Source organism: Chelonoidis abingdonii, chromosome 19 (genome assembly GCF_003597395.2).
Source record: "Chelonoidis abingdonii isolate Lonesome George chromosome 19, CheloAbing_2.0, whole genome shotgun sequence".
In the NCBI taxonomy this organism is placed as follows: Eukaryota; Metazoa; Chordata; order Testudines; family Testudinidae; genus Chelonoidis; species Chelonoidis abingdonii.
The window spans coordinates 38,546,263-38,556,507 of NC_133787.1; the positions used below are offsets into that span (position 1 = coordinate 38,546,263).

The following is a 10,245-nucleotide window of genomic DNA, read 5'->3' on the forward strand; positions in this document are numbered from 1 at the left end:
GGCAGGGAGCACAGCTCACTGTGCCCAGGACGTGGGTGTGTCGTGCCATCCACAGAGCCACCGTCCTCTTTATAGAGCCAAGGCGCTCGCTGACAAGTGGGCTGAGCATGGCTGGGAGGGAAGGCTCCTGGGATGGGAGGGGGACAGAGCTATTAGTTCCCATCTGGTCACCGTCTCATCTCTCCCCACTGCCCTACATCGGTCTCCCCCACCATCTGTATTCTCTACTCCACAGATAGACGTCCTGGGGCAACTGTTCCCCGGCCTTCTGGTGGCCAGGCAACTTTTCCCCTGGAGAGGGGCCCTCCTGGTGGCTCCGTTGTTTACAGGCCATTAGCGGCTGGGCAGGGAGTGGTCCAGCCTAAAGTGTGAATAGGCCACTATAATCAGCTAAGCCTCAGCACGTGCTGACACTGCCACCTCCAGGCAATTATGGGTATTATGAGCTACTGTACAAAGGCAGCTGAAACCCTTGGTGTCTGTAAGCTCACCTCTCAACGCTCGGCAATTTTTCTTGGGCGGACGGGATCAGAGGGTAGAACTGGTTTTCCAGAGTCTGTGCTATATGCTGGAGATGCAACTGTTTTGCGCCTTTAAAACAATCTGGCGTTTCTCATTTGCATGTCGTTATTCAGAAGGCTTTGCAGCCCTGGGCTCCTGCTTCATGGGCTCGCTGGCATTGCAGCTCTGAGCACACAGAGCCAGAGCAGCTTTGAGGGATCCCCACTCTGTCGGGCTCAAGCAGCCCCTGCAGTCACACTTGTTAAAAGAAGCTTGCTGGGGACATCCATCCTCATGCTTCAGGGCATAAGTAGATCATCAGTTGGGGTCAGGAAGAAGTGTCCTCCCCTTGCATAGTACTGCACAGTGAAGTGCTATGTGTGCTGGATTTACCCTTTCCTCTGGGGCATCCACTGTGTGCTACATTGGCCAGGCTTTCAAGGTGATTGCACCATTGATCTGTCCCTAGATGGAGAGGTTTTCTCTTTGCCTGTCCCCTCCCAGCACTGAGGCAGAGGGCATTGGGGTGGGGAGAGGATGCTCAGCGCTCCTGTAACCAAAGCTTTGCCTTCTAGGTGAATTGATCTGGTGCAAAACCACCCAGGCCATTGCAGAAAAGGAGCTGCTGAGTGCCTTCGTTATGGCCGAGCCGCAGGGCATCCCGAACCACACCGTGAAATCGGAGCCCGGGGACTCCACATACCCAGCCATGCTGCATGCGGACATACAGCTTCTGCCCCAGCAGGCGGGCATGGCTGCCATCCTGGCCACAGCTGTCGTTAACAGTAAGTCAGCAGCAGCCATCGGGCAACCCTGCGGGAAACAATCCAGCCATCCTCCGCCTGGCTCCTGGCAGACACCCGCCTGCATCACAGAATTCACCACCCCTAGAGTGATCAGGCTGGACCCTGCCTTCCAGCAATCCAGGGCAACAGATCATCCCCCAGCTTCATGCCATGAGCAGGGTCTGCCCTGGGTGCTGTTCCTAGCTCTGCCCCGGGCAATGCTCCCCCGAACTGGGCCTCAGTTTCCCTATCTCTAAAACTGAGGGGCACCTAGCTCCCTGGGTCGGGGGTTGAATAGGGTCTGGGCAGGGCTCTGAGGCGAAGGGAGGATAGAGAAGTGCTGCTCATGTGAAGTAGCTTTTATTTAACCCTTTCCACCAACTGCCATTGGAAGGAGCGTGTCCCGGGGAGATGCTTGGCCGTTCCCTAGACAGGATGCTCCATGACCCTGCTGGGCCCACCTTGGCCCAGGGCTCGAGGAAGAGGACTCGTGATCACCTCTGCCCTGCTCCCCTTGTTTAACGTGGTTTCCCCTGGCAGAGGATGTCTTCCCCTGCAAGGACTGCGGCATCTGGTATCGGAGCGAGCGGAACCTGCAGGCCCACCTCATGTACTACTGCGCCAGCCGCCAGAGCTCCAGCTCACCCGCCGTGGATGAGAAGCCCAAGGAGACCTACCCCAACGAGCGCGTCTGCCCCTTCCCGCAGTGCAAGAAGAGCTGCCCCAGCGCCAGCTCCCTGGAGATTCACATGCGCAGTCACAGCGGTGAGGGCGCCCCCGGCGAGGCCCAGGGTGGTGGCACAGGGCTCAAGGATGTGTAGCTTCAAGCCAGGCTGGGGGGCTGGCTGGCTCGAGGGCGGGGGGCTGTGATGCTAGAGAAAGCCTTTAGCCTCCGGATCGCTGGGGACAGGATCAAAGCGCAGGTCTGCGGGCCATGAATCCTCCTGTGCCGCCTCCTGCTTTGTTCCCTAGCAGGGAGAGAGAGAGACTCATGTCAGCCCATCGCAGCCTGTGCTGTCACACATCCTCCCAGGCCTGTGGCTGGCGGTGGCTCTAGCCGTTCCCAGCCCAGGGTGGGGGGAAGAGGTGCCATGCTGGCGTTGAATGCCACACGTCCCGGAGTCTCGTAGAGCTGGGCGGAGACCGGTCATCCGCGGTCACAGAGGATTATGCTGAGATTCGGAATTCTCTGCAAGCCAGAATTGTCCTCCCCCCTGGACGTGTGACTGCAGCCTCTGGTTGGGGTGAGGCCAGCCAGCCCGTGACCCCTCCACGCCCCCAGGCACAGCTTCCCTTGGCACGTGGAGTCAAATGAGCAATGAGCCCATTGCATCCTTCATGGGCAGGGTGGGGCTGCCCCACTGGGGAACTGTCAATCATCTCTCTGGCAGAGCCCCACCAGTGCACTACTGTGCGTCCATCTTTAACACTGGGACCTCCCAGTCGTCCCCCTCAAAGCTTTGAGACCCGCATGTCTGCAGTGCCCCCGCTCCCATTAGCTGTGTGGCCGAGGGGGGCTGCACTGCCCTGGGGTCTCGCTGCCAGGCATCCCGGGGGCCTGGGCGCGCAGGCTCTGATGGGGGCAGGGAGCAGCACGCTTTCTCACACCCGGCTCTCTGCCTTTCAGGAGAGAGGCCGTTCGTGTGCCTGATCTGCCTCTCCGCCTTCACCACGAAAGCCAACTGTGAGCGTCACCTGAAGGTGCACACGGACACTCTGAATGGTGGGTCCCTCGGCTGGGCTCTGGGTCGCCACGCAGCAGGGAGCTGCACGCTCAGGCTCTGCTTATCGACGGGCTGGGGAGGGAGGAGGAGCTGGGAGCCCATCTTGGTGGGATCAGGGCATCAGATTGGGACACTCCCCAGCTGGAAATACAAACAGTGCAGTTCACCTGCCCCGGAGCTCTCGCAGTGCTCAGTGGGAGTGGGGATGTCTACACTGCCAGCTCGGAGCCACGGCTGGGAGCCTGGGTACATGCTCAGGTGCTGGCCTAGGCGGCTGTGCCTTCACTGCTGCTGGGACCTGAGCTAGCTCACCCCAAGCTGGCAGCGTGCCACCAGCACACCCCCTAGCTGCAGCACAGCCAGAGCCCCGCGCGACCGCTGTGAAGCTCCCCGGCAGCGATCACCTTCACAGCTCTTCCTCTCGCTGTCGTTGTTCCTGTGACTGCAGGAGTCTGCCACAGCTGCGGCTTTATCTCCACCACCCGGGACATCCTGTACAGCCACTTGGTAACCAACCACATGATCTGCCAGCCAGGCTCCAAGGGCGAGGTGTACTCCCCTGGGCCCGGGCTCTCAGCCGCCAAGCCGCTGCCGCCAGGTGAGTCCCTCGTGTGCCAGGCCCAGCATGCCCAAGGGTGGTAGAGCTGCCCTTAATCTGCCAGGCATAGGGAGCCCATTGGCGCTGAGGGGCGTCATTACCGATGTTAAACTGCCTGGCCCATAGCCAGTCTGTTCCCCCGCCCTGCCCCAACTCGTCTGCCTGTGTCGATTGTACCCAGAGCTCCTGGCTTGGGCTGGGCTTCCCCGGCTGGAATTGCCTCGTGCCAGTGGGGACAAAGGGCTGGCCCCAAACTGGATCGAAATGGCGGGGGTTGTTTGTGCAGAACCCCTCGGAAATTGAAACTGACGAGCGAAGCAAACGGTCAGCACCGGGGGCCCTGGGAAATGGCCCTGCCCTTCCCTAGTGATTCCCTACAGAGGCTTCCAGGGGACAGGAGAGCTGGGCCTGGGGTCTCAGCTGCCAGGCAGATTTAACCCTAGGGCTGACTCAGGCTCGCAGGGCACCTACCCTGCCCCTGCACTGCCCCCCAGGCCCATGGGAACTCTGGCGCCCTGGGGCAGAGTTGGCCCTGGGGCAGGGCAGACGTTTGCCATCCAGAGAGGCGTGTCCTGTAGGCCCCCTGCTTGTGCCCCTCGCCAGGCAGCGCTGTCCGCTCCAGGGCCCCTGCCAGTGGGGTTGGGTCACTGAGCGCCCTGCACTCGCTCCAGATGGGATCCAGCAGGGTGGGAGGGAAAGGAGTGAGGGAGGAGAATCTCCTAGCCCTAAGAAACGCTGCCACATGGGCTGGGCCTGTGGTTCCTGCCCACTGAGGGGGCTTGGGTGGGGCACGGGGCCTGTTCAGCCCCCACAGTTCACAGGGCCTGGCCAGGCAGAAGTCACACACTGATCCCCCCTCATTCCTTCCTCACTGACAGGTCCAAGCCAGCCAAGTGGGACCCCCATCCTGAAGTGCAGTCTCTGCGGCTCTGTGGCCGACAGCCTGGCCAGCCTCCGGCAGCACGTGGTACTGCATGGCCCGCTGCCCACTGTCTTCGCAGGGGCAGAGCCCACATCAGCCCTGGCACAGCCGGAGTCCCCTGCCAACACCCCGGCGATGAAGCCGTCCCTGGTGGACGAGGTGGAGAATGGCGAGGCCAGGCCCCCCCACGCAGAAGGCTGCCCCTCAGCCTCATCTTCCTCGGGTGAGGTGGCACCACCCCTCAGGATCAAGGAGGAGCCCATGGCCAGCCCTGGAGGGGAGGGTGAGGTGGCCAAAGGCATCCCCCCGGCAGAGCCGGCTGCCAGCCCCAGGTCGGAGCCTGAAGCTTCCTCTAGGGCCTCGTCCCCGCGCAGCCTGCACTCGGTGAAGGTGAAGTCGGAGATCGCCAGCCCCACGCCAGGGTCTAGCCCGGTGCCCAGCGAGCCAGGGGCAGGCACAGCTGGCGGCACCATCTTCCTGCCCCAGTACATGTTCGGCCACGAGGCCACGGTCATGCCCCAGGCCTCCAAGATCCTGGCCAAGATGTCCGAACTGGTGCACAGCCGGCTCAAGCAGGGGCACGGCACGGTGCCCCCGCCCCTCTACCCCAGCACCCCGGTGCCCAAGGGCGCCACCTGCTTCGAGTGCGAGATCACCTTCAACAACATCAACAACTACTACGTGCACAAGCGCCTCTATTGCTCCAGCCGCCACCTGGCCGAGGACAGCCCGCCCGGCGCCCGCAAGGCCAAAGCCCCTCCCACCACCCCCAAGGGCCCGGCCACACCCGGAGCTCTGCTCTCACCCCAGCCGCCTGCTGCCGTCGAAGGCCAGGGGCCGCCCTCGCAGGAAGGGGAGGCTGAGAGGGATGCCAGCCCACCTGCCCCTGCCGCAGAGGCCAAGCTGGAGATCAAGGTGGAGGAGGGCAGTGCCAAGGCAGGCTCCCCCGAGGCGGATGGGGCCAGCCGGGTCAGCGAGGACAGCCAGAGCCCCTGCAGCTCGGTGGATGACGCGGACGACGACCCCAGCAAGACGGTCTGCGAGGCGTGCAACATCCGCTTCAGCCGCCACGAGACCTACAAGGTGCACAAGCGCTTCTACTGCGCCTCACGCCACGACCCGCCCCTGCGCCGGCCCAACGCCCCCAAGGCGCCGTTCCTGCACCAGCCTGTCCGCACGCGCAAGCGCCGCAAGCTCTACGAAATCCACGGCGCCGCCAGCCCTGCCCTGGGACCGGCCCACCACCTGGTTGAGCAGCTGGCAGGGGGCCCGGCCAGCGCCGCAGACCCGTTGGCAGGGGGCACCCAGCCCGAGGTCCCTCCCATGCTGTCGGCTCTCATCTCTGTGGCTAAGGTCCATAGCGCTGCCCCCTCCCCCAGCTCCAGCCCCGATGCCGACGGCCCCATTGACTTGAGCAAGAAGCCCCGGCTGCAGGGCGAGGTGCTGCCCACCTCACTGCCGCCCCTGGCAGACTACCATGAGTGCACGGCCTGCCGCATCAGCTTCAACAGCCTGGACAGCTACCTGGCCCACAAGAAGTACTACTGCCCCGCCGTGCCCCTCCAGGCCGGCACCCTGCAGCAGCTGCACCAGATCAAGGGGCCCGTGCCCCCACCCTCGAAAGGCCGGGGCAGTGGTGCCCCTGAGAGCCCGGACGTGCCGGGCGAGGAGCCTGATGGGGTGCGGGTCAAGGTGGAGAAGGCAGTGCTGTCGGCAAGCCCCGGGGCCCTGGTGGCCAAATCCATGGCCCTGCCAGCCACGTACCCCTGTGCCTCCGGCATGGACTCCCTGCAGCGCTACACCAGCCCCAAAGCCCTCCCCCTCATGGGGGCCAAGGTCCCGCTGGCCGGCTGCCCCTACTGCCCACTCAATGGGGCCGTCAAGGGAGACCTGATCGAGCACTTCCGTAACGCCCATGGGCTCCTCGGAGCCAAGTCGGGGGCAGGCCCCGGACTGCCAGAGGCCGTGCTCCAAGCTGCCGCCAGGACACCGGCCGGTTGCGCTCCGGAGAGCAGCCTGCCGCCCCTGCCTGCGGCCTCCCCACCCCAGCCCCTCACCAGGCTCCGCAAGGACAGCTTCAACGGCAAGGATCCCGCTGCTTCCTCGGCCTCCAACGGCAGCCCCCTGCCCGCAGGCTCCCCCCGGCCAAGCCTGCCCATCTCGCCCGCCGCCCCTTTGAACGTGTCACCGGTGCCTGAGGCTCTGAGAGAGCCTGGGCTCACGCCCGCCTACACGGACAAGAGTGTGCAGACCGCACCTAGCAAGGCCCTACCCAGCCCAGTCCCCAACGGCAACCACAGATACTGTCGCCTCTGCAACATCAAGTTCAGCAGCCTGTCCACCTTCATCGCCCACAAGAAGTATTACTGCTCCTCCCACGCTGCCGAGCACGTCAAGTGAGCCCTGCCCCACCCCAGCTCACGCCCCGTGGCCGCTGGCTCCGGCCCGGTGATGGATTCTAAAGCAGGACTCGCCCCAAGCCAGGGCCCTGCAGGAGGCTGGAACGGGGGGTGGGGGGCGGCTCTTCTGAAAGTGTCCACTGAGGCTGAGAGAGGGACACACCCAGCCTGCGCTGGACCCATGCCCTTGGCTACATGCTGCCCCCCGTGTGTTACACAAGCTGGAGGGAGGGAGTGTTCCCTGCTACCGCAGTTTTGAGCTCCGGGTTGTGTATGTCTAAAGGCAGCCCCCCCTCGCCCACCTTCTCCCCAACACACCCGCCCACTGCCGGGGTCTCGTTCTGACTTGGTGCTGGTTCTGCAGCTTGGGTTGCCTCCCTACTCCCCAGTGCTGGTTGAGGCAATTTTCTAGGTTTGGGGGAAAATTTGCAGAAATTCGATTCTCTTCTTCCCTCTCCTAGGCCTCGCTCCAGCCTCTCACAATCAGCATCCAACAGGCGGTTTGGCACTTTGGTTTGGAGATGGGGAAACTGAGGCACGGATCCTCTCCCCAGGTCATGCAGGAAGTTGGTATACAGCCCAGCTCCCTTGACTCCCAGCCCTGCACTGAGATCCCTTGGGCCAGGCCGGCTCATAAACAGCCTGTTGGAATAGCAGGGAGTGTTGGCAATACAGGCCGAAGGGGCTTGAGCAGAAAACCCTTCGCCAGCTTGTGTCCCTTGGGTCCAGAAATCCTTCAGGGGAGCATTAGCCTCATTCTCCCCTTTGCCAATCCCTTGGCCGCTGGCTGAGAGCCTTGCGCTGGCATAGGCAGCTCAGGGAGGCTGCCTGGCACCCTTAGCACAGCACTGGGTTTCCCTGGGTGCCAACTTCTTCTGCATCCACCTGAATGCCTCTACCAGTGCCCAGTTGCTCACCCAGTCTGTGCAGCCTCGGTCCCCGGGCTGTGCCCCTGGGCATGGGAACAGTACTAGGGCACGTCCCCTTTCGCAGTGGAATCCTGCTGCCCGTGGGGCCCCAGTGGCGTTGGTGGAAGCTGTGCCCAGGCAGTGCTGTGCCCTAGGATGGGGTTGGAGGCATTGGTGGCTCTTCGCTCTTGCTGGGGCGAGGGCAGGCTGGTGAGGGTCCTAGGTTGGTTTCTCAGAGCTAGCAGGAGAGAACAGGAGTCTGGGCAAATATCCCCCCTCCTCACCTGTCTGCAGACTCCCTCCCTTCTGTAAGGGGCTGCCCCCTGCACAGCACAGCCATAGCAGTGATGCCTGGATTCTCCTTTCTGGGGGCCCGGGCAAGGGCATTCACGGCTGGCGGCTCACAGACCCCTCCCCCCGAGGCCCAGGCCCCATTCTTCTTTGGAGCCACCCTCTGGGTCTTTTCTCCAGAGCTCCCTGCGTCGTGTGTGCCCCCTCTCATCCCCCGTCGAGCCTGTGCCGGGGTGGGGCGGGTGAGTAAAACCGACGGGGACTGGAACAAGAAACAAGACAGCACTGAAGATGAGAATGAAGCCTACACGTGTGTGTATAAGCATGTACATAAATAAATATGTCTAATGAACCTGTGTCCCCCCACGTGTGTCCAGAGGGCCTCGCACAGCATGCTCCTGGGTCACCTCCTGGGCTGTGTGCGTTGCCGGAATCCTTTGGTGGCTGATCCACAGCGATAGAGGTCGGGACAGGGCCTGGCTCTTGTGTTTTTAGCTGGGGAAGCCCCCGGTGTGTCAGCCAAGTGGGCAGCTGTCACACAGGCCTGTAGAAGTGCCTACGGGTGGTCTCTATACCTGACACAAGGCTGCCCTCAAACCCAGCCGGGGGCTGTCGAACATGCCTGCTCTTTGCACGGATATCGTGTGGAGTGCTGGTCACGTGACACTAACTCTTCAGCCATGTGACCTCAGGGTGAGAGGTGCTGGTTACCCCACAGCACCTGGCCCAGGACTCTGCCAGGATGGAGGAGGGGGGAGCGTCAGAGCCCCAGTGAGTGGCTGCAGCTGGGGAGGGAAGGGGCTGCAACGTAAGGGGGGTTGGAGGGCAGAAAGCACCCTCATCCCCAGCCTTCCCACACTTGGAGGAGGAGGCCTGATGGTTTAGATCCCTTTGAAAGGCATTTGATCACAGCTGCTGGTTTAGCAGTAACAGGGAGAGCTGCTGGCAGGGGCAGTTGTACGCACTGCCCCCTAGTGCTGGCTGAGGCAGGGCTGGGGGAACCAGACAGCGACACTCACTGGAAACAGGTGGATGAAACTGGCCAGGGTAGCGTGGCTGGGCCAGGTGCTAAATGGGGAGGCCCTTAGCATCCTCAAAATGTGCCGGCAGAGCCCCAAAGCCGGGCGGGCAAAGCATACTCTGAGTCTAGCTGGGATCTCCCCTCCTCCTCCAGCTGGCTCCAGGGGCTACCAGCATCGCCAGAGAGAAGGCGCTTTTTTCATTTTTGCAGCTGCAGCCTGCTTTTTGTGGCCCGGGATCCCTTTTGCAGCACTCTTCACCATCAGGGCATCTTTTATTGGGCAAGGGATTGCTGGGCTGGAAGCCACCCCTTCCAAAGCAGCTCATGTTCCTGCACAGCGAGCCAGGACTGGGCCAGAAGCCGCCCTTGCTGGAACGTCCCTTCCACAAGCGGTCTCTGCCATTACCGTGGCCAGGGATGTGCCAGCTCAAGCCATTGTGCCCGGGAGCAGTTCACGCTTCTGGCCACCGGGTGGCAGTTCGGTCATGCCAGTGGGGGGCTTGGGGCACGCTGGCGTGTTTGTAGCTGGGGCGCGTTTTCTTGTCCCATCCAGGCAGGCCCTGCAGGATGGTGCCTCTGGCGGGGCTCAGGCCACAGTGGGGCTGCTTTAGGGAGCGCAGCATAAGTGACCTTAGCTGTACCTCTGTGCTCTGCTGCAGCAGCCCGGGGAGGGGATGGCTGGCCACCCCCACAGCCCATTGCCTCTTGAGCTGCTGTCCTCTTCCAGGAGACGGGCTTGGCCCTGGAGACCCTGGGCTGTCTTGGAGTCTGTGCTGCAAGCCCCAGTGCCTGGGCCGAGGAAAGGCCCTGCAAGGAATGGGGCGGGGTGAGCCCCAGACACGTGCTCCAGCCTTCCTCACTGACCGAAGGGAGCCATTTGGGCACAGCCTCCCACGAAGGGCGTGTGACAGGCGAGGGCAAACACCGCTCAGTCTGCAGCTCAGACGGCTGGAGGCTGAGAGAGAAACGGGCAGCACTTCTCGCTGGTGAGGCTGCAGGGACAGGGATTCTGGGGAGGGACAGAAAATGGGCCACTGCAAGGGAGCTGAACGGAGACGACAGATGGAGGCTGGGGTCATGCAGATCTAGCACATCT

The 10,245-nt window shown here is 62.8% G+C and overlaps 1 protein-coding gene across 7 annotated transcripts in view; it reads left to right on the forward strand.

Annotated features, from left to right (window-relative positions):
- Positions 1-8,480, forward strand: part of ZFPM1 (zinc finger protein, FOG family member 1) — a 132,728-nt gene extending 124,248 nt beyond the window's left edge. For all 7 annotated transcript variants that reach the window (XM_032764262.2, XM_032764264.2, XM_075073881.1 and 4 more), the window contains 5 exons: positions 1,077-1,286; positions 1,827-2,051; positions 2,914-3,009; positions 3,459-3,608; positions 4,487-8,480. In XM_032764262.2, the coding sequence (XP_032620153.1) occupies positions 1,077-1,286; positions 1,827-2,051; positions 2,914-3,009; positions 3,459-3,608; positions 4,487-6,930 (3,125 nt within the window). In that variant the 3' untranslated portion in view covers positions 6,931-8,480. The remainder of the gene's footprint in view (positions 1-1,076; positions 1,287-1,826; positions 2,052-2,913; positions 3,010-3,458; positions 3,609-4,486) is intronic.
- The last annotated feature ends 1,765 nt before the right edge of the window (positions 8,481-10,245 follow it).